General features: G+C 39.5%; 1 protein-coding gene across 4 annotated transcripts in view; it reads left to right on the forward strand.

Moving 5' to 3' along the window:
• Itgb6 (integrin subunit beta 6) overlaps nucleotides 1-23778 on the forward strand; it is a 158206-nt gene that overhangs the window by 116323 nt on the left and 18105 nt on the right. For 2 of the 4 annotated variants that reach the window (XM_023713777.1, XM_004629890.3), the window contains 5 exons: nucleotides 2294-2516; nucleotides 4962-5059; nucleotides 9790-9909; nucleotides 17279-17445; nucleotides 22917-23772. In XM_023713777.1, the coding sequence (XP_023569545.1) occupies nucleotides 2294-2516; nucleotides 4962-5059; nucleotides 9790-9909; nucleotides 17279-17445; nucleotides 22917-23015 (707 nt within the window). In that variant the 3' untranslated portion in view covers nucleotides 23016-23772. Of the gene's footprint in view, nucleotides 1-2293; nucleotides 2517-4961; nucleotides 5060-9789; nucleotides 9910-17278; nucleotides 17446-22916; nucleotides 23773-23778 lie in introns of those variants that run through there. The other 2 variants (XM_023713778.1, XM_023713779.1) reach the window with 1 other exon arrangement.

The raw sequence follows: 23778 nt of genomic DNA on the forward strand, positions 1-23778 counted from the left end.
AAGTACAGGAATTTTAATACTGATGAATAATTTTGCTTATAAATTCTTCAGATGTTTTGAGAAATAATTGTAATAACACTAATGCTAATAATGCTAATAGTACTTACATAGAGCTGAGTTATGGGCTAGGCATTGTTAGAAGCACTGTTTTATGCTGTTGTAGATAATCCTCATTTCTGCTGGAAAGCAAAACTTTTGGTGCAAAATGCTTCACTGTGCATTTCTTTTTCTGAAGAAAGTATCATTTATAAGAATTTGCTTGGTTTTTTGTTTGTTTGTTTGTTTGTTTTGTTTTGTTTTGCTTTTTGGTGGAACCAGGGATTGAACTCAGGCCCATGCACTTGCCTGGGAAGTGCTTATTCCACTGAGCTATCTCCCCAGCCCCATTTATAAGAATTTGTAAGTAAATGTTATTTGTTTGGAATATCAAGCATCTGTTTTAGTACCTTAAGCATGGCAGGCACACAAAATATTATAAAAAGAAACAAAAACCAACTGTGCTGAACACATTATCATTTTAGAGTATGTCACATGAACTGTTATGTGGTTAGACCCATAAAGGGCTTCCGAGCACTAGCGGAGCGGCCTGTCCACAGAAGTTGACCCTGTGCCTCTCTACTCAGACTGTGTTTGTCCCCGGCTTCAGCAGTATCATTCCCACTACCTTTACCCTTCAGTCTCTTTCAGGAGAAGCTTTTTCTCTGACCACATTTTAAAACCTGATACTCTCCAGAGCTTTTCTGCCTGCTTTTCCTGGATGACCTGACCCAGCATGCCTGCTCCTTGGTAAAGTCAGATCCCAACTTTGAGACTCATTTGTAGATATTCAACCACCTAGAATAACAACTAGGAGAGACAAAAGTGAATACGCTGTCTTCCATAACCAAATATAATTTCTCCTTCTGCTTCAGAACCACTTATTCACTCAAAAATTGAGTACTACAGGCATTGAGTGTATGACAGTGAGCACAGGCTGGCTTCTACTTCAGGTCAGAGGAAAGGTTGCGCTCCGGGAAGATTCCTTCCCTCTGTCTCTGCCCTTACCCTGCACCTTGTGCCCATCACACCATGCTCTGAGCACTTCATCCCTGAACTGTTCATCCTTTTTTCTTTTCCTATGTATGTTGCCAGTGCTTTAGGGTACCCCTCAATTGGTTTTCCTGTCTCTAGTGTAATCTCTGTACTGATGCCAAGATATTTCTAGACACATATACATCTGTCCAGGACCGTCGCCTATTTAGTAATTCCAAAACCCTCAAGAAAAAAGTTCTTGAAGCCCACATCATCTCTCATGACCTGACTTCTGCCAGTTTTCTGGCCTTTCCATCCTTTCCTATCACCATTCCATAGGTTCCTATCCATATGAGACTTACGGTTTTAAGCAGAGCACACGATTGCATGCTTTTATCATTTGCCTGAAATGCTGGTAACCCTCTTCTTCTATCTGCTCTCTTTATCTTCCAAGCCCAACCCAAGCATCACTTGCTCTGGAATCTTTCCCAGATTTCCAGTGTAATTTGGAAACTTTCTCCTTATGTACACAGACCTATTGTTCTGTGTTACATTTAGTAGGAATAGTATTTATCTGCCATTCTTCTATAGTAGATTATAAGTTCATTGAACTTGTCTTACTTAAATTTATATCTTCATGGCTAATATAATCTTCTGCATACAGTAGATGCTCAATTAAAATTTGTTAAATAATGACTTTGTTTAGTATTTGCTTGTATGCTTTTGGAACAAATAACAGTTGAATACAAAACCAGGAAATTTGTGTAAGTTATCTCCCCTGATCACAGCTATTAGAACTGGATTGTGTTCTCTGCTATATAGATGAGGCTTTCATGGTAATGCATCCTGAGGGATATAACCGAGAGGGTACTGATGGGGCCGCATGCTTCTGTCTCTTAGGGCATATTAATTAAGAACAGAAAATGAAGTGAACTATATATGTATCTATTACAAACACACACACTCACCACATAACTATGTCAGGATTACCTCATTTCATCTGTTTGCTAGAATGTAAGGTAAATCAAATGAATCTTCAGTTAGGGGACCAAACAATAAATACATGCTGTTACCAAAGCACATTCAATAAAGTGTGCCTGCACACCTTTCTCTCTCTCTCTCTCTCTCTCTCTCTCTCTCTCTCTCTCTCTCTCTCTCTCATTTTTTCTTATTTCTCATCCATCCTTTGTTAATGTTGAAAGCAAAGAGAAAAGACATCCCCACCCCTACAAAACCTGCAAGTGATTTTGGCCGCGGGTAGCCTTGAGCGTGTGTTTTACAGATAACGGGGACTGCGAGTGCGGGGAATGCGCGTGCAGGAGCGGCTGGACCGGCGAGTACTGCAACTGCACCACCCGCACAGACAGCTGCATCTCCGAAGACGGTTCCCTCTGCAGCGGGCGCGGGCACTGCGTCTGTGGCATGTGCGCCTGCACAGACCCTGGAGCCTCGGGCCCCACGTGTGAACGCTGTCCTACCTGTAGTGACCCCTGTAACTCTAAACGGTAATGTCTCCCCTCTCTGTAGTCCTTTGTGGATAGGTTTTCTGGTGATTGAAGTTCTAATGACGTTTTGTAAACTCAGACCTCAGATCGTCTTTGCTGGATTTAGTCTTCCTGCCTCCACAAAAACACACAAACCCTCCAGGGCCCTCTGATCCTTGTCCTGGAACGTAGTCTCCCTTTTGCCTGTTTCTCAGTCCTGATTACCCAGAGTCACAATGTCACATTTCTGCCAGAGACAGCATGGGAAAGTACAGCTGATGTCCCACACTGATAATATCAGGTGGCCTCTGGGTGACAATAGCAGCCACACAGAGGGACTGTCCTGGAGGTGGCCTGCTCACACCCACGTGCAGTCAGAACCTTTTCAGGGGAGGCAGGCAAGCAAGCCTGTTTGTTATCTGGAAGCTTATAGGCTGACTTTCCTGCCCACTTCTATCCCAAGACCGATGGAGGCAGAGGCAGAGAGAAGGCCTTATCATTTGGTCCCCTCCTTCTTTATCACCCTGTGATCGTTGGCTCCTTTTTGTGGTTGTTATTATACATATCTATTGTATATTGTAATTTTCATATCAGAATGATAACAACCTCCACACACCCCACTCACACACAAGTTCTTATTTACTAGAAAGAAAGTTGTTTGTTTGTTTAGCAGCTAACTTCTTCATAGAACTGGGGCAAAATTTACAGGTCAAGTGAAGCAAGTACCCAAGATAACTGCTGTCCTACTGCAGCTTATATAAAGTAGCAAAATCTTAAGCCATTCATATTTTTATTAACTCTGATACCCCAAACAGTAACATTAACATTTTTTGATGTAAACAGACAAAATCAAGTTTTGTTCAGTGGTTACCCACTATTCAGCTATTAAAACTTCTCTGTCCCTGTCCCAAGCAAACTAAAACATGCCAAAAGCATGGGGACATAATTAGAATCATTTGAGTAGAATCAAATGTAAGATTTCCCTTCAGGACATTTCCTTTATTACTTTTCATTCCATCTCTTCTAGAAACACAATTCAGTCTTAAGTCTGACTTGTATGATATGAAAAGTAACAAGGTGATTAAAACTTGAGAAGCAGCAGAACTCCTTAGTATGTATTAGTTTTGAACTGAGTGCCTTCCTCTATTTAAGATGAATTCACTTATCAGATAGGTATTGAAAGGGGGTTAGACCTGGCGTGCAGTGTGGCCTGAACAGAGTAGGTTCGTGCTTTCTCAGGTGCTCAGATGGGAAAGTTGACTACTTTTTTAAAGAACCTACCATGGCAGCCAGGCTGCCACTTAAAAAGGGATGTGAAGGACTATGCACTTCTATGGCCACAGACAGGGCCACAAGTCTACCACTGTAGCCATCATAGCCATATCCTAAGGAGTTTTTAAGGGCTTCCACAATCCCCACCAGGCCCCCACCAAACCACTCCATAAAATGTGTACTTTACATAAATGCAATACGCTTGCAAAGCAAAGAAAACTTCACAGCAAGACCTCTGTTACCATTCCCGCATGGGTTGCTGCCCCAAGGCCTTCCTGCAGAGGAGTTCTGTGGCTTCCCCTGCAAGGGTCAGGGTGGGTTTGCCTAAGAAAGTGCAGCTTGAGTTGAGATGTGATGAGGCATAGGCAGGGCATGTTTCAAGCACTTAGAAGAGCACATGTTTCCGTGGCCTCCTGGGAGAAAGAGGTAGCACCCATGTCAGTCCCCACAGGAAAAAAGCTGTGCTGTTTTGGTGTACTCCAATACTACCTACTTGGCATGTGATCCGTAGCACAAAATTAACTCAGCCTAAATTCTACTTTCCTCTCTAGATGACTTTAAGCTATCTCAATTTCCTTATATCCCTGGAATTACATTTTTATAAGTAGAAATCTTTTATTAAAAAGTCTGAATTAATGAGGATCCAGGCTCTAATCATAAGCTTTTTAAAATATTCCTATGAACTCTTGGGATTTATTTTAAAAAACTAACAGAAAAGTAGATTATTAAAATAAGCACATATGACATATATGAAGAGCATTAATTATTGTGGGAATTCTGATTGAGATATAGCTCATTTCTGTTTAAGATATTCAAACTTTGTATAGTCTCTATAAATATTTATGAGCATAATAGTCTCTCCCTAGGAAAAAGTGAGGTGAAAAAATGGCTAAATCAAATATAAAAATAATTTTTCTTAACCAATCAGAAGAAATCACTACAGAAAAATGAGTGATTTTTCTGAGTATGATCAAGGCTGATTCAGGGATTGTGGATTACTAAGTGGAATTTGGAATAATCCAGTGTCCTTGTGCACAGCACCCAAATGTTTCTCTGAAAGTAACAAAAGGCCAGTGTCATCTAGGTGACCCTCCTGGAGCACGAAGCGCAGCAACAGCAACAAGGCAACATTTCAGTTGCACATCTACTTCCGACCAACATAAGCTGATAACCTCGATTGGGTCCTGTTTGCAGGAGCTGCATTGAATGCCATCTGTCCACAGACAGCCAGTCCGGAGAAGAGTGCATGGACAAGTGCAGACTAGCGGGTGTGACCGTCAGCGAGGAAGCAGGTGCTCTGCTTGTCTTACATTGCCTTTATTTCCTTTACCCAGCTCTTGGGAGACAGAAACTCTGTGAGTCATGGGCCCTTCAGGCTCACCCTCACTTATACTAGGGCATTGGGTCATTCACATTTTTCTTCAGAATAAGTGCATTCTATAAGGCTAAGAACTTGATGGCTTGGAAGGTAGGCAATTTAAGGTCAGGGCTATTTTATTAGACTTCATCTCTGTTGACAAGTTCACTTTTGCTTAAAAATGCAACTATAAAGAATTCCAGAAAGTTGTATTTCCCAAGCTAGAAAGGAAGACAATTGAAGAAATAGCTAAATGTTAACCTCTCAAACCTGAAATTGTCCTCTGTCTTCTGACTACCTTATTTCAAGATAAGCTAAGGCCAGCTCTAAAGCACTTCACTTGATTCCAGTGCTAGATGCTGGGCAGTTTCTAGTCTGTGGCCATCCTTCCTCAGTCATCTTCTCTCAATTTTTCACTCCTTCCAGGAGGGAAGTGTTTTTACTTTTTCCCCTTTTGCCTCACCCCAGAATTGGGAGTCCCTGTTTTCTCTAACTGTAGTGCAGACTGCTCTTGCTGTCATCAGTCCCTATAGGTTTAATTACTTAAAATCATATTCTTTCTAGTGGCAAAATTTTATCTCAAATATTTAACTCAATTGCATTTTGACTGGGAAGGCCATTTACAAAACTAATTTGTGAAGCTTAAAATAAAGTAGACGACTGACTCTTCCCAGAGGGATAATTGAGAGGAATTTGGATTTGTGTCATCACAAACTCTGAGTCATGCAGCTCAGGTACAAGTGCTACTCTGCAAACATTATAAATGTGGCCGAGACTGACTCGGGTGACGGGAAATAACCAAGACAATAATTTATGACACTGTATGATATGTATTCTGAATAGATGAAATTAGGATTTTGAAATTAACCCATTTCCAAAATGAAATGATATAATGACATTTATATTCTTTTGAAAATTACCTGGTTTCAAAATTGAGAAACCTGACTGCACAGTTGTATTACCCTATGTAGCGAGACACGACTAGTGTTCATGAAAGCCCCCATCTCTGCTTCCCTGGTGACCAAAGATAAACATACCAAATGGCAGTAAATGGGATAAGACAGTATGTACCCAAGACTAATACCAAAGGTAAAAACATTACAGCACTGAGGGAAGCAGCATTTGTCCACATTCATAACTAGTGCTGAGTCTCAGCCTATCTTTCTAGATTCATTTCACAGCAAACAGTGGGGCTGTTTACCAGAAGTCTCTGAGAAATGAGCACAAATTGCAGAAAATGCCCTTAAATGACTGGAACTCAATTCCCCACCAACATGGGAAATCTAATGTGTTGCAGGGAAAAAAGAGGCATAAACCTTAGGAAAATGTAAATCCTGCTGTGTGAATGGAGTGCTTATTGCAGTTAGGTGTGTCATTTTCTGAGTAGATTGTTGTAAGCTCTTGGGTTTGAAAAGATGGCTAGGCTAAAGTGGTATTTTAAATATTTACATTTTTTGGTCTATTTGACTAAATCAGTTTAGAAAAAGAGACAAATTGTATTTCTAACTTAGAATTAGAAATAATAATTGGATTATTAATACCATCTAAAGAACTAATCTGGATGAATTTGAGACAAAAAAGGTTATTTATCAGACTGAGTTAAAAAGTCAAATTTCTTTTAAGTACTGGAGATTTCCAGGCCTTCTGAACTACCCTCTCCCAGTCCTTTTCATTTTTATTTTTTACTTTGAGATGAGGTCTCACTAAGTCATTAAGTACCCACAGTGAACTCAAAATTTATGAACCTCCTGCCTCAGCCTCCCAGAGTACTGGGATTACTGGGGGAGGGGAGACTTTTCTAATGAGCCTGTTTGGAACTATATACCCACATATTTTATTGATTATATTGCCTTGAAATGATCACATCATATTTCCTATTCCACCAGGTCTTTTAGCAAACCCATACATCCCCCGGTGAGGATGCAGAGAGGGAAATGAAATAAATGTATAACTCATGTGAACTGATCCTAAATTGTGCTGTGGGGAACTTGAGTCAGCCTATCTAAGAACATTAAATGTAGCCTTATTCATTTCATTTTACTGACTCATGTTTTTTGATTACCCCAATATTAACATACTCAGAGCATTGTTACTCAAAGCGTATTCCATGGAACACTAGTTCTGAAGGCAATGAATAGAAAAAAGAATGCACCATCAGATAAATTTTATTAAGAGTCTTGCCTTGCAAGACTATTGAGAGTTGTTGAACACATTAAATTAAGTGAGTGTGTGAATCCCCAGGAAGGGAAAGGGAAGAAACTAAAAGAACTAGAGTAAAAGAGGGATTCCCACACTTACTTGTCCTTAGGATCCTTTATTACCCCCTTAGGAAGCTGATTCTTTGAGAACTGCTCACTGACCCCAGAGCCAGTGTCTTAAACCTTGATTTTCTTGACTCAGCTGGGCAGATGGCTTATATTTTCCACATTTTTCTTCTTGGCCTTCTCCAGACATTCCCTCTTTACCTTCTCTCTCAGGGTTCTTCCTTCTCTATGATGCCGCGGGGTCCCCAAGGGGAGGAGCTGTGTTTCTCTGGAGTAGCAATGCAGGCACTCACAAAGGCGGGTAGCACAGAAATGACCATTTTTTATGAGCAACAAAAGAAAATCCTAGCCACTTATTATTCAAATCTTTCAATGCACATTTGATAATACTACCTCAAAACCCAAACACTATTAACCAGGCTACATTTGGAGCTGTAACCGTCACGAGAAACAGAGTGCAGATGTGATTAAAGCAGGGCTGGAGTCCTGACTCAAAGGTCACGCTGGCAGTTTCATTAAAATTTAAATAGCCGTAGCCAAGAAAAGTAAGCCTCCCTGTGCTTCAGTGCAGCACTTAAAAGAAAATAAGACACAATTAATATTACTGAAATGAGCGTGATAGGCCATCCACGTGTGTTCTACCTGAGAACAAAATGTTCCATTAAGTATATTTGAATGAGCAGAGAAAGCCTGTGTTGTCTGTCGCATGGCAGAGAAGAGGGAGGAGGAGGGAGGGATGAAGGTAGGGAGGAAGGGAGGAAAGAGGGGAAAAGGAAAGATTTCACGGATTTTAGTTAATTGGAGTAGAAAGGTAGGCAACGTATAGTGAAGTCCGTCTAAAAATGACGACAGTATGTACTGTATATGCAGTGGCATTTGCGATCTAACACAACAGAAATAATACAAATTGCATTAAGCAAGTGTTACCCAGAATCGTTTTATTAAGATGCTTCTTAAATCATTCCCTAAAAGTTCACAGACCCACACACACCACTGGCTTTTCACATCAAGATCCTGTACCCAGAATTCATATTTTTCAACCCTCAAGTGATTCAGGTGGTCATAAACATCTGGAAAAGCTCAGACTAGAATGATTGTCATTAGTATACCTATATAAATTCAGAGATGATTCTAATGTGTTAAAGAGTTTATTCACTTAAATCCATTGTCTAAAATCTTATGCTAAATGTTTTACTAAACCCACAGCTTCAGGAATAATACAAGGCACACTTCTTGTAGGTTTTTATCTTAAATCCAAAAGAGCAATGACAATGTAATATTTACTTTTTTATAGCTGTAGTACTTGTGTACACCAAATAGGTTATTACTTAATTTTTCTTTGTAAGAAAGAGAGAAACACACATGGATTCTATTTTATTAACACTTACCATTTTCAAGCTAATAACAGAGGTATGAAGTCTAGGAAGAACGTATCCAAGATTATCTGGGACAGTTTGATTCTTAATATTCTGAACATTGCCTCAAAACACACACATATTGGAGCATATGTCTTACATTAAGAGTAAATGGTCATTCTCCTAAAAAAAAATGTACTAGTATCATGGAAGATTCTCCAACTCAGAAGATGGAGAACAATGAAGGAGTTTGGGTTTTTGTTGTTTTATTTAATTAAGAAAGTACTACAGGATTTTGGCTGAGGAGCTAAACCACTAGAATTTCTAATACATAAATCTTATATTGGCCTTTTACTTTTTTTTCAATTTCTGTCATGACTCTGACTCTTGAATAATCATAACAAGAAATACATTATTTGGAAAAGATTTGAGCAAAACTAGACCTTTTAATTAAGCGAGCTCTGCTGAATGACAGATAATGATTCTGAGCTCCTTTAAGTCTGAGGTTTCCCTTTATCCCCCTGTCCCTCAGCTACACAGGGCTTCAGTTTCTATTTCTTGATATTAATTTATATTTACAGCTGTGACAATACTTGGTTGGCAATCTTGACTATGCCATTGTGGGAAAGGTCCCTTTTAAAGTATCAATATCAGTTTGGACTGAGCAGCAATGTAATCTAGACATCCTCTCAGATGCTTCCTGCACATAGAAACATATAGCCTCCTCATTACCATAATCAAGGCTATTCTACTCCCGAGACAGCTGTGGGCACCTGCCTGGGAGTGCACTCTATTGAATCCTGCCCACGGCAGTTTGATAGGTACCTGTGATGGTCAGTCCTGATTAACCATGTCTCTAACCATTCTTCTGGAACGTGAATAAAGCTGAGAATCTCACTTGGTGGGAAAAATGCTGTGGCTTTTCAATTCCTATTCTGCAATATTGAAAATTCTCATTTGCATATTAAAACTCAATACTACTCTGCTTTTAAGATAATCTTTTTTGAATCTAATTTGACCTAATGAATGATTCCTTTTATCTACAGATTTCTCAAAGGATAGTTCTGTTTCCTGCTCCCTGCAAGGAGAAAATGAATGTCTTATTACATTCCTAATAAGTACAGATAATGAGGGGAAAACCATCATTCACAGCATCAATGAAAAAGGTGGGTTGCTTGCCTTCCATCGTCAATGGCAAGTAATACTGCAGGGAAGAAAATATTTAGAAAGTCACTTCAGGTAGTTTGCCAGAGTAGACATTTCCAAATTATTAATGGAATGTCCCTACTTTCCCAAGGATTACAGATACTCATCAAAAGGTTTTCTATGTTCCAAAATTTTTCTGTCTTTTATTGAGGCCAAGTAACACAATGGCTTGTATTTGCCCCATCTTTCTCTCTCTCTCAAAGTGGGTGCTGAACTGTGGAAAGGGAAACCGATAAAACACGTCTTTTGGTAAAGCTAGGGAAAAGGGGAAGTGTAGCTGATTTTAAAAATGATATTAACTTACACAAACTAGTTCAACTACTGCTCTACCACTTAACAACTGCTCCATATCCTGGAACATACTTGCCTTTCTCATCTCTCCTCATTTGTAAAATGAGGGCAAATGGTACTTCCTTTTAAGAGCTGGTTCAAGGCATGGATGGAATAATGCATGTGGAGTCCCATAACTCACAGCAAACGGTCATTAAGCGATAGTGCTGAATCAGAAAAGATCTAGCATAGACAGGGAGGAAGGACATTGTCTGTAAAGAATCTTTGAGAGCTGATTGCTTCTGTGCATTTGCATTCATCTCAGTGCCTGCAATCTGTTAGGGACTTGGGGAAAACTCAAATAAAAATTTCATATCCAGCAAAGGGAAGAGAGAAGTTTATATTAGGTACAAAGGGAAGTAGTGGAGAATGTGCTTTTGTTAAGACGTTTTCATATGTAGTAGTTATCAGACTCACCTGGAAGCTCGTTAAAATTCCCTCTGGAGTCAGCAGGACTGGTGAGTGGCCCAGGTCTCTGCATTTTAGTGACCTGATCCTGACACAGATGGTCCCAAGTTCTGTCTTTGAATGACTGCCATAACAATTCTGCAGAGTTGTCAGAAACAGGGTTCTTGCATCTACTGTCTTCAATGAATGGAGTGTTCCCACTAAAACTTTTCCTCAGAAATGACAGCAGCATGAAATCAGACCTCATCGGACTCTGCCCCTCTCGTCCTCCTCTCCCCAGAAGCCTAAAGCCTAAATTGTAATCCAGATGACAGCGGCAAGTGCAGACTACAAGGCCTTGCTTTCATATGCTGACAAAAAGGAAAGAAAAGAAATGCATCTGTAGCATCAGGAAGTAAATCTGTGAGTGTATGCGTGGGAGAAAGGAGGATGGATTATGAAGCATAGGAGGGAGCTCTTTGTAGTACTAGACATGTTCAGGATTTTGGTTTTGATGGTTTCACAGATGTACTGTATATTTGTCAAAACTCACCAAATTATGCTTATATGAGTTTATTAGCTGTAGGTTATATCTTTTTTTCCATCACAAATAGGACTTTATCACTATTAAAAATCTGGATCTTAAACAGACTCTTGAACTGGTAGTTCATATCCATCACCTCATTCAATTTTAGTTCCAGTCTCATCTACAGTAGCCTTTCCAGAGCTACTGCCTTCACCATGAAGCTCCATGAGTTTTTCCAATTCAAACTTGAGCTTCTTCAACATTTTTACTTTTCTCACGAAGACATTGGCAAGCCTTTTCTATGTCTTTCCTAATGCTGTCTGGAATCAGTTTATTGGCCACTTCCTTCAAGTCATTTGTCTGCACCTCTCATGTCATGATTTCCATCATCTTCCGGATCTGGTGGACCTGTTGGTGCTGAGCGTAAGAGGTCTTCCGGATCTGATTGTTGCGTTTTTTAGTAAAGCCAACACAGAACAAATGAAGCAAGTAACCACAGATAGTCTTTACATCAATATAAGCTTCGATCATGGTCTGCCATTTTTTGACCATGGAACACATTTTGTCACTGGTGAGGTCCATACCATGGAAGTTAGTCAGGCAGTTTTTGCCCTGAACATCTTCAGTAATTAGCTTGAATTTTCTGAAGGCAACTTCATCATTCTGCAGATCAGCAAGGCTCACTTCAAACACACGACCTTTGAGCCCATCAGATGCAATTTTGGTTCCCTGAGTTCTGGTGACGAGTGTTTCTTCAATATTTCTTATGTTGAACATAGCTGGTGCCTTCACATTGTAACAATCTTTTACAGAAAATGAATCAACTACTTTCTTCTTGGCTCCTTTTTTTGATGCCTTTCAGAAGGTGCATGTTCTTGCCTACTGCCGTGGTGCTGCTCAGAGAACCAAAAGGGCAGAAGTATAACTCACACAAGAACTTCTTGGTTAAATCTTAGTATTACGAAAAAGAAACAACAACAACAAAAAGTGAAATCTCCAATTTGAAATCAAAGCTATCAAACTGGCACCACTGAAGAACATTAAAATTAAAACAATACCAGTGTAACCAAAATCTAGGTTGAAAGCATCACGGTCCAATCAAGAAAATATGATCAGGAAAACATCACATTTCCATGCAGAGCACAAGAGAGAGCTGGAGGTTGCATGATCCAGGATAACTGAGAGCTTGATTTTGAATCTCAGGTGGGCAGAATGCTCCTGAAGGCCTTTTCTTGAAAAACTTATGTAAATTGATTTTTTTTGAAATGCATACATAAAATGTATCTTGCAGCCATTAAAAGGTGAATTTTGCTGTACAAAGATGGATAACTTCAGAATACAAAAGTATCTTTTCCTCATCATTTGCTTTATAAAGTCAAATTCTCCAGCTATGCCCAACCATCTGTGACTCTGAGAGTGGATTTAGCAAGTTATCTTGAAATCAAAATCATCCTGGGATCCCATCGCATTGATTCTACTGGAAAACGCATCCCAAACAACAGAGACAAACTTCCAGAGCAGGCCCTCCTTTGAACACAGAGGCTTTTGTATCAAGCTGGTTTGGTTTTCTTTCTGTGAAACTTGCCTTGGGCTGATAAATGTCTTCTCATTACTAAGTTGTTTATTCTTCTACTTTTCCACACAATTTGTGTGGCACATCAGCATGTCATCCTTTAGAGCATGCACAGCTGCCCTGATGCCTTTTTATTGCAACATTTTATCTATTTTCTATGCTTTCATAGTAGGAAAAAGTGAAGGAAGAAATTACCTGCCTGAGGCCTCACAGGAGTCATCCTGACAGCTCCTCTGCTGCCTCTTCCTCCACAAATATCCCATTCCTAGGTGGGCCGGGCTCTTCCACAAGCCCTGCACATAGTGCCCAGCCCACAGGTCTGTTGTCCTTCGCCTCCCACAGTGTGAAGACCCGGAATCCCAAGTCTTCAACTTCAAAACTTGGAGAGAAAACAGGCAAAATGACAAAGGAGGAAGGCGAGGAAATGGTTACTCATTTGCAGAGACCTCTGAGCACATTGAAAAGAAAGAGCAAGTGAAGAGTAGTCTTAGATCTGGGTAGACTTTCTTTTGCAAACAAAATCATGGGGCTTGTGAGCTTGGGTGGAGCTTTGTTCATCATCCTTCTCATATCTGGAGGAACTTTCAGAGCCTGAGTCACATCAGAGCCAAAGAATGACAGCAGAGGAGGCTTCCTGGGTGGAAGGTGCCACCTACTGTAGATGCTATACCTGCAGGTCCTACTCTGGAGGATCCAGGCCCTTGCTGTGTAGAGACAGAAAAGGGAGGAGAGTGCACTTTTGTAACAATAGGAACAGCAGTGCTCACTGTAGAGCCCTCACTCGTGCCGCAGGGCAGGGGGTACTTCTCATGTTTTGCGTGTCTTAACCCACTCAACACTCTCGGCAGTCATATGAAGCAGGTACTGCTGTTATTGTTTACAGTGGAGGACAGAGGCAGAGAGACAGAAGAAATTTGCTAGCTCTTACAGTTGATTAGGTGGCAGAGCTGGTTGAAGAGCTCCAGCAGCCCGGCTTGGAGTCCAAGCCCGTAACCACTGTGCTACACTGCCTCCCGCTGGCTGTGCCACAACAATGAATGTCTGAATTGCCGAAGTTGTTAGATCAGCATTTTCCAGACTATTATGTGAACCATACATAGTACTTAAAATTTTCTGGGAACCACATTAAAAATGAAAGGATACATATGAAATCAATTTTATTTGCTGCTCTCTCCGAAATATTGTTTTAATGTGAAATCAACATAAAATTATTAATTTATTATAACAAATAAATTATTAATTTTACTTTTTTCACCCAGAATATTCAAAATCAGTGTTTGTTTTACACTTACAGAACCACTGAATGTGGAAAAGTCACATTTCAAGTCTTCAGTAGCCACATATGGGAGAGTTACCAGACTGGACAGAGAAGCAGCATTAGATACCCAGCATTAGATATCTAGAAACAGCACTAAATGCCCAGTGTTAAATACCCAGAAACTTTTGGGCTACTAGATAGCTCAGCGACGTGAGTGTCTGCAGGGTGAGCATGAAGTCCCAAGTTCAACCTCCGAAGGAAATAAATAAATAAAATACATAGCAAGGGAAATACAGAACCTCAAGCTATTACGGAAATATCCAGAAGCAGCATTACATAGCTAGCATTAGGCAAAACATTGACCTGGATCTGACAGACAACATTACACACAGGGATAGAGGTAACCTCTTCTTCAACATACAAATATGCCTTCAATCTGAGTATCAAATGAAATATTAAAGGGAATGTGAAGAGTAAAGAGATTCATTGTGCAGCAGTTGCCCTGGTACTTGGGCCAAAATCTTTTCTTGTGAAATGCATAGTGCAGGCCAGCAAGATAGCTCAGTGGAGTAAGCGCCTGCTGAGGCAAGTGCAGGACCCAGGGTTTGAACCTCAGCACCACATGCCTTGCCAGGGATGCTCTTGGGCTCACTGAGTTGACCACTGAGACTGGTCGTGGTGGTGCACACTTGAAATCCCAGCAGTAGGAGGCTGAAAATAGGAGAATCACTGAGTCCAAGCTACGTAGTGAGACCCTGTACCAACTACATAAAAAAAGAAAGAAATGCATAATATCCAATGAATTTCACCTCCTAAAATAATTTTCTTTGCCAAGCTATGCCTAGTCCTCCTTTCTTCCTTCCTAGAGAGTCCTCCAAATTTACATTCTGGCTTCAAGGGCTTAGCAAACTTCACCCCACTTTGCACAGGAATATGCTATGCCCCACCCCAGACATTTCTTAGCCAAAGATATAACCAATACCATGCATATTCTCATTGACACAACCTGCTGCTTTCTCTGCAGGACTAGTGCTAACCTATTAGAGGCAGCCATGCTTCATTTGCTATGCCAAAACACAGTCCTTAGATCTTCAAGCTGTAGTAGGTATGTCATTAGCAACTTTACTTATTTCTGCATAATCTCCTTACATAATTCTTTGCCATAGAAATGTGTAAGGCCAGGCATCATGCTGTTAGGCAATCATTAGTCCCCCTCAGATTCAGATTGGCTGTAGATCTGATCTGAAAAGCAGCATGATCAGTTCTATGTGTCTAACTTCCCTTATTAAATATCTAAGAGCAATAACAGGATAAACTAAGCATTATTCATTTTCTCCCCAGGTACCATAGATTTTGCTGCACTTCTTGCAGAGAGATGCAGATATTTAATGATAATTTTTACGTAAGCTTTTTACCATGAAAGCAAAATGAGATCTTAATTACAATATTTCATTAAGAGATGTATCATCTCTGAAGCATATTGCAAGAATCATTAGTCTTTCTGGTGTCAATGAAAGAAGGTAATATATAATTGAAAAATTATATTACTACTATTAATAAAGTCAAATAACATTTCATAGAATCTTCAAGTTGAGAAGACCGTATAGAACATTTAATTTCTCAAGCTTCCCTGAAGAATCACTTGTAATACCTCTAGTAATGAAAAATCTGTGCCTTCACTCAAGGCCAACTGAACCATAATTTCAGGGAAAATGTCTGGAAATCTGTGGAGAGCTAAGCACAAATACCCCAGCTTGTTTCTGTGATTGGGAAAGTTGAAGTAACACTGAACTTTGTTTCACAAATGAGGCCAGGGACACAGGTACTGTGTATCAGACGGGAACTGAACCTAACATTCCCTGCTATAGTCCAAGAACTTTCCTCAATATCAGAGCCTTGCGTTAAGGTTCAACAAAATAAAACTGAGAGCCATGATTGCCTTCTATCTGTAAGAAAGGAAGCAGCAGCAAACAATTTTTTTTTATCTTTGAGACAGGTCTCATTATGCAGTTCAGGCTGGTCTTGAACTCCCTAAGTAGCACAGATTGGCCTAGAACTCACAGTGATCCTCCTGTCTCAGCCTCCTGGGTGCTGGGATCACAGACGTGCACCACCATGTCTGGCTACACATTAATTTGTTCAGGGGTTGTGTTTTGCATAATTTTTAATGAACAGTGGTGCCTCATTTCATGCACTTAACTTTTTCCATGATTCTGGTTGCAAACCAGATTGGACAAGAATAAAATCAAATTCAATGGTTAGGTTCAACATCAACCTTATGGGTAAATTTGATTCAGTTCTTGTCCAATTAAGTTTGCCACCAATCTTGTCATTAAAAGAATTAAATTCATGAACCAAGGTACCACTGTAATCTTCTAGACTGCTCATGATTCAAAAAGATCCTTGAAGAAGTAGTTGCATGCAACAAACACACACACACATACACACACACACACACACACACACTCCATTTCTACTTCATCATGTATTCAGAAGAGAGACAGCTTTACTGACGAAACTATGTGGTTTTTTTAATGGTCCTTTGACTGTTCCATGTGTATCACAGGTCCTTTTTTGGATTCTAACTTTTTTAGTCCATCATCCAGTACTCAGTCATCCCTCAGTATCCCTTAGTTCCAAGATGTTCCTGCAGACACCAAAATATTTGGATCTTCAAAGTCCTTACAAAAAGATATGTAGTTTTTCATATGACCTGCACACAACTTGCTGTATACTTTACATCATCTCTAGATCACTTTTAACACATAATACAATATAAGTGCTATGTAAATAGTTATTATATTCATAGCTTAAAGGATAATATTGTGGGGGACACTGCATTTGTTCAATAAGGACTCATTGTTTCCCACTGTTTTCAATCTGACCATGCAGAACCCAAGAATATGGAAAGCTGACTGTATATTCATTTACTTAGAATGATTAAATTTTTATTGTATTTTTCATTCTATTTTGGAGACGATAAAGAGCTATCCTTTCACAACCAATTTATTTTTAAAAACTTTTGGAAAGACAAAATGATGTCAATGTTAACTTCTACTGCAGAGAAAGTATGAGTGTAAAAGCCAATAAGAATATCTTGCCATGGGCTAGGAATGTAGCTTGATGATAAAACACTTGCCTCCTCTGTGCAGGGCCGTTGGTTCAAACCTTAAAACCTTGAAACAAAAGTGTTCTTTCCTAAATGACAATGTTGATTGTTTCAGCTTTTTTACACAATTTCATTTGTTTCTACAGATTGCCCAAAACCTCCAAACATTCCAATGATCATGCTGGGGGTTTCACTGGCTATTCTTCTGATTGGGGTTGTCCTACTATGCATTTGGAAGCTGCTGGTGTCATTTCATGACCGTAAAGAAGTTGCCAAATTTGAAGCAGAACGATCAAAGGCCAAGTGGCAGACAGTATGTGAACACTTAGTACTACTTTTTGCTCAGCACTTACTGATGGAAATAATGGGGGTGGTGCTCCTCTTTCTTCTATCTAAAGGAGAATTCAGATGTCACATTCCTTCTCTAACACTCTCATCATAACCCCAACAACTTTGATTTCTGTTCTGCTTCAGGGGCCAAGGAATCTCTGTCTAGTATCTGGATCCAGATAGCCCTCATTGCATGTACTTGTCTCAACATGCACTGGGGATTGGCACCACTCTAAAGTGTCATGAAACTCCCTATACAATGCCTTAAGGACATCTTGGAGGTATATTTTATTTAGCACCTCCTTCCCGCCAGGAAGATCCCTCAGTCTCGCTTGATGAATCATAGGTGCTGGATCTAAACATCTCCATAAATGTGATAGCTAATGAAATAATGCATTGCGTAGTATGAGCGTTCATGCCAGTTTCTATGGAAATAGTTGTTACTGATATAACAAGTTCAAAGCTGTTGAGAAAACTGTTTAAATACCAGGCAATTTATGTGAATAACATAAATGTTATCTACTAAAATATGAGGTATCAACTTTTAAATATATGTATTCAATAGAAATAATTTAAGAGCCTTTTTTTCACAGTAGGCAAACAGAAAACAGGACTACAATTTTTGTGTCTCTTTTCCACAAGAGAGATAATTACATTTCTAGAGACCCCTGGAAACAATTTCATGGTTTTAATTTCATCTCTTTATCTATAATGGTGTGTCTATCTATCTCATAGCAACTATATTACATTGAAGATTCTAAAAACACTGGAGAAAATACAGGCAAACACAATATTCCTTTGGGTTCATTTGCACAAATAAATTGATGTTAACAATGTTTTCTCTAAGCCTATAGCAATACCTTCAATTCCTAAAGCAAATGAAATTTTCTATTTTAGATAATTTTATCTAGACAAAGGATGTTTATGTTTTAGTCAGTTATTTCAAACTAATCATTGTATATGGTAAAGAATAACAGAAAGGGAAATTTATCTTCCCATTAAAAATCCCATTAGATACAACCAACAAATGTGATGAATGAATGGGTATTGTTTAGATCCGGATTTCTACAGTCTAATTCTAAGAATACATTTTTAGACAAATGAAAAAATTAATGTATACTGAATATTAGGAAAGCAAATTATGGATTTGCAATGAGAATGCAGGTAATCTATCCTTAGTACAGTAAAATGAAACCTCATAGCTAGCTCAGTCACCTGCAACATAGTGTTAAGGCCAAAGCTAAGGCATGCTTAAAGTTACCTAATTACCAAGACCACAGATGTTATTTTCAAGTCTTCACCAATTGTTAAGCAAATGCTTGACAGAGTCAGAAGGGCAGTAGACATCAGCCAACCCCACTGTGACAGTGGGTAAACTGAGATGAAGAAAGGTTGAGGAGGGGCCAGGGAGATAGCTCAGTAGTCTAAGCGCCTGCCTGGTAAGCCCAAGCACCCGAATTTGATCCCTGGTACTACATGCCACCCAAGCTGGACTTGGTAACAAATGCCTGTAATTCCAGCACTGGGGAGGCTGAAACAGGAGGATCACTATGAGTCCAAGCTGTGTAGCAAGACCCTGTACAAAAGAAAGGGTCTTTTTTCTTTTGGAAGGAAGAAAGGTAGGTAGGTTGAGGAAATCCCCAAATATCTTGTGAAAGTGGAGTTGAACTCTAATTGTTTATTGGTCTTCCAAGCACAACCTTTGGTTGACCTCTTAGAAATAATAAGCGAGTGCTCTGCAAATAAGCAGTTGTGCAATTATGTGATGTTAATCTGGTAACCAGCATATTTTAATGTTCTCATACAAGGGCATGAGTAATGACAAACGATTCATATCTTTAAAATAACATTTTAATTAACAGTTAATTTCCCCCCAAATCATGAATTATTTTCCATCAGGATGTGGAACATGACTGAAATTCAAATGCTTAAATCCTTGCTGTTTCTTCATCTAAAATGGGACAAAAACATGTATTAAACAGATAAAAAGCATAAATGAAAAATAGTATTCCCCTGTTAAATTGAGTTTTTTTGAATAACAAATGTTTGATGTTCCTGACTAGATAATGACTGGGTAATAATTATTCACTTGAATGCAAAAGAGGTTTAATTCAAATCATTCAGTTCAAATTTCACTAATATATCCTCCCAGAGAAAAACAGCATTGCTCAGTGCATGCATTTAAAGGTCTTCAATTTAATTCAGTTTTTATCAATAACCTATTTCTTTTCAAAAAGTGAATTTGACTGATCTTAAAACCCAAGAACAGAAGGTACAATGCAGTCTCCTCAACCCCCAGGCCCATTGGGCTCTTAAGGTGATGGAGCTTTGGACAGAAAGATCTCCTCTTGCCTCCTGAAATATTTTTATCACAGCTATAAGGAGAAATTATCTTTATATTACATTTTAAAAATAGCTTCCTGCATATCCCTTATGAAAACACAAATGGAAGATATTTAAATTCACCTTTGATTAGACATTTTTCTAGGATGACAAGTCATTAACTTGAGGCAAAAAAAAAAATGTTCCGCCTGACATTTCTTGCAGCCGTGGATTGATTTTGTTCTGTGCTAAGCAAATCAGGTCTGCATTTGACAGTTAGGTGGTCATTAGGTCATGACGGAGAGTTTTCTTATTATCACTTTTTTCAAGCTTGAAAGACGTGCCACTGCATTTCCAGAATCTATAGCCTAAATTAGTGTCCCAGTTCTGCAAGGGGAAATCAACTTGGTCACCTCAGAGGAACAGGGGCAAACCGTGGAGTGGAGGCTCACTTGCCGGGCAGGCCCAAGTCTGCATCCAGCCGGAGCCCCGATGCGGGAGGCTGCTGCTGCATGGCGCCAGGGAAGCCATGATGCATGTTTCCCCTTCCCCTCCTGCAGACCAAACTGGGTCTGAGCACAGGTGGAGTGCCTGTCCCCGCCCCCCTTCCTCTCTGCCCTCAGACAGAGATAATGTCTCTCTCCAAGGGCACAGAACGAGAGCAAGTCAACAGCAACATGGGCTTGTCTTCCCTCGCCTTTGTGATGCTTCCTTACTCACCCACTGTGGTGGAGTCTGCTTTATCCCCTTCCCAGATATTCCAACCTGAAGAAATGTAGTTGCTCCAAAATACAGAATGAAAACTGCATAACCAAGATCACACATTTAGCTATCTATAGAGTAGTATTTTGCTATTTTGTCGATTGCAACTCAAAGTACTTTTTCATAGCAAGTATAAATATAAATTCTATTCAGTGTGGGATGTGGGTACATTTTAATGTTTGACATGATATGGGTTAGGACCTACAAACAAGAGCTTGGGCCTACAAAGATATGAGTTGGCCCCACAGAAATCCTGTTAGCTTTTCCGAGTGTCTCTTCTGCTAAGTCTTCTTTTTCTTCCAGGGCAGCTCTCTCTGTCAGCCTCAGCCTGTTCCTCTTAATGTTTTTTATCTTGCCCCTTCATTTAAGTCTTTTATTTTATTACAACCAAGCAGTTTCTAGTTTCTGAAACTTCATAGAATTCCACACATGATTTTTGTTTGCAAATCAAACTCTCCCCACATATAAGACCACATCACTCTACCCTTTACCCTCAAAAATTCCAAACTGTTATGGCAGCAGGACTAAATAAAGGCTACAGATAATTTGAAATTATACAGGGTGATCTCAAAACTCAAGGCAATTATGCACATGTACCAGCTCCCCATATGAGTGAAATCATTATGTAACATGAGCATGAAGTACAAAGATAAACACCTGAAGAAAATAAATAAAATACAGAACAAGGGCATGATATATATATATATATATATCCTGACTTTCCCCATCATCCATCACCAGCCAAAGTTCCCCTTTTCCATTGGCCCTCAACATAGAGATAGCATCTCCCCAAAGGCCATGACCAAGGAAACCCAACATTTAGGGAAAGGCCGAGCTGCATGCTCCAGGCAACTTAGGAAGAGGTACAGGTATGATACTTGCTCACAGAGAAGGGGCTGCAGTAAGTCCAAGGGCAATAGTGGGAGGGGCCAAGGGTATGATTTAGTTTTACTTAGTTCTGAAAATTGAAAGGAAAGTACCATGATGAGACAGCAAATACGTTTTTCTTCAAGTGTGTGCTGAGAAATTGCTACTATCTCTGTAATTCACTGAATAATGTACTGTAGTTAAAATTTAGCACCTTAGAGGTAGTAAGTGGACCCCACACATGATCAGAACTGAGCTTGAACATGTTAAGAGTACCAGAGTCCCAGTGGAAAATATTTTACAACCCTCTCCAGGCCCGAAATGAAATTGCAAATGGGAAGAAAATTTGTAAATAAAAACAAATAAAAGGAGGCAGCATTCACTGAGCATATACTAGGTGCCAAGCATAGAGTTAAATTACGTTACCTCATGGATGAAGTAGGGAGTTTAATAACCCCTGTTTAATAGATGAGGACACTAATGCTCGGAGTTACTTCAGGTCTAGAGTAGATTCAAACTATAGCTGTCTAATGCAAAAACCAATGTGGTCAGCCTTGGAAAGCTGGAGGGAAGAAATTCTACCTTATAGATTCTACTGCTTGCTCCTGCCTAAACAGCTAGGCAGACTTTGTTCTCTGATCCTTGTGACCACAGTACCACAGCTGTTAATACACGAAGCATTTTCAGCCCAAATAGCACAACCAAGCAACCCAGGCTCGACACACATCCTCCCCAAAACCACAAGGACAAAGCTGATTTGCCTTGTCCACCGTGATGTCTCCTCTCACTCGGGAACCCCAGGTCCCACATGCCAGTCGCTTGCAGTTCTTTATACTCTTTTATGTAGGGAGAGACCATCGGGTTCTGTCCAGAGAGACTGTTACTATCCAAGGACTCCATCTCTGCACCTTCAGAGCAGGCAGTTGTTTCCCCTTCTAAGTTTTGATCTGGTTTTAGCAACATCTCATTCTTCTGATTCCTCTCACTAGCAGCCATCGGCTCATTAAAGGTAGATCCTGGGCCACTCTCATATGTGTCTATTTCTACCAGTTTCACTTTTCCCATCTTTGACTTTTTTGCCCTACACCTCATGTTTGGTTCACCTATCAATATTCATTGAATACATAATGAGTACCTTCTATGGCCTGAACCTTATTCTCAGAACTAGAAAAGGGGGCAGGGGTAGGGGCCAAAGTAGCCCAAGCCCAAGCCTTATTTTCTACCCACGAATTAGTGCATTTCCAGGGCTCCAAAAAAGGTAAGATATTTTAGAATACACATTATGAGACTGATTTTATATATTAAAAGTAAAATGAAAATATGTGAATTTAAAATGTTATGAGTATGAAATATCAAATAAATCAAAATTATTCCAATGGCTTTTTAGATTGAACTTGACTCTTCCAATTTGAACCGTAATGAAAATGTTTAGAAATATTAAAATGGATAATAGCAACATGGCCACATTTTAATTTGAACTTTTCTTCTCCTTATTTTTTTTAGGGAACCAACCCCCTGTACAGAGGCTCTACTAGTACTTTTAAAAATGTAACCTATAAACACAGGGAAAAACAAAAGACAGACCTTTCCACAGATGGGTAAACCACTTCAGGCATGGGGAAAAAAGTCTGTTTCACCGATATGAAAGGTTAACGCACTATTTGATTTTTCTTTCTTGCTTGCTTCAAAAGGAAGCTGGTTTAAGATAATAATAGGTCATTTGGAGATCAGTCGTTCTCTGTGTGAAGATGAGACAGGATGTTGACATGTTCAAAATAATCAAGAAGAGGAATTTGTTTAGCCAAGAGGTGACTTTGGGGATCACTGGAGGAATACTAACTCTGCTGCATTAATGCCTCAAAACATCCTCAAAATGATTCATGGGGGCCTTATTTGCATTTGAAAAACGTTTGAAATTAGAATCTCATTTGTTTCAGGAGCAGAGCTACCTGAAGTCTTTGTCTCGGCAAAGCCACACAGTGCACATGCTCGCGGTGTATGCTCCCCGCTGCCAGTGACTCCACACGTGTAGGAATTGGCTCTTTCCAAAAGAAGCACTTTTAAAAATCTGTCAGACACGAGATTCTGACTTTACTTCAGCTGAAAGGAAGTGAATCTTCCAAGGCTAACCCAAATGTAAGAGGGAAAATTAAGCGTTAATAATCTCTGTGAATGTGTATCCATTTAAAAGTTAGGTACACAAGTATTTTATTTGTTTGGCAGATGAACAGGTGACTTATCAAGTAAGTTTCTAGTGAAAATGAAGTGATAACCCTATTATATAACTTATTTTGAAACTACCTGAAAAATAATCTTCAATATTCAGCTTCTTTCTTGCCCCTAATTTTTCTTTTTTTTTTTTTTT

This window comes from Octodon degus, unplaced genomic scaffold, assembly GCF_000260255.1.
Source record: "Octodon degus isolate 3935 unplaced genomic scaffold, OctDeg1.0 scaffold00032, whole genome shotgun sequence".
Classification (NCBI taxonomy): domain Eukaryota; kingdom Metazoa; phylum Chordata; class Mammalia; order Rodentia; family Octodontidae; genus Octodon; species Octodon degus.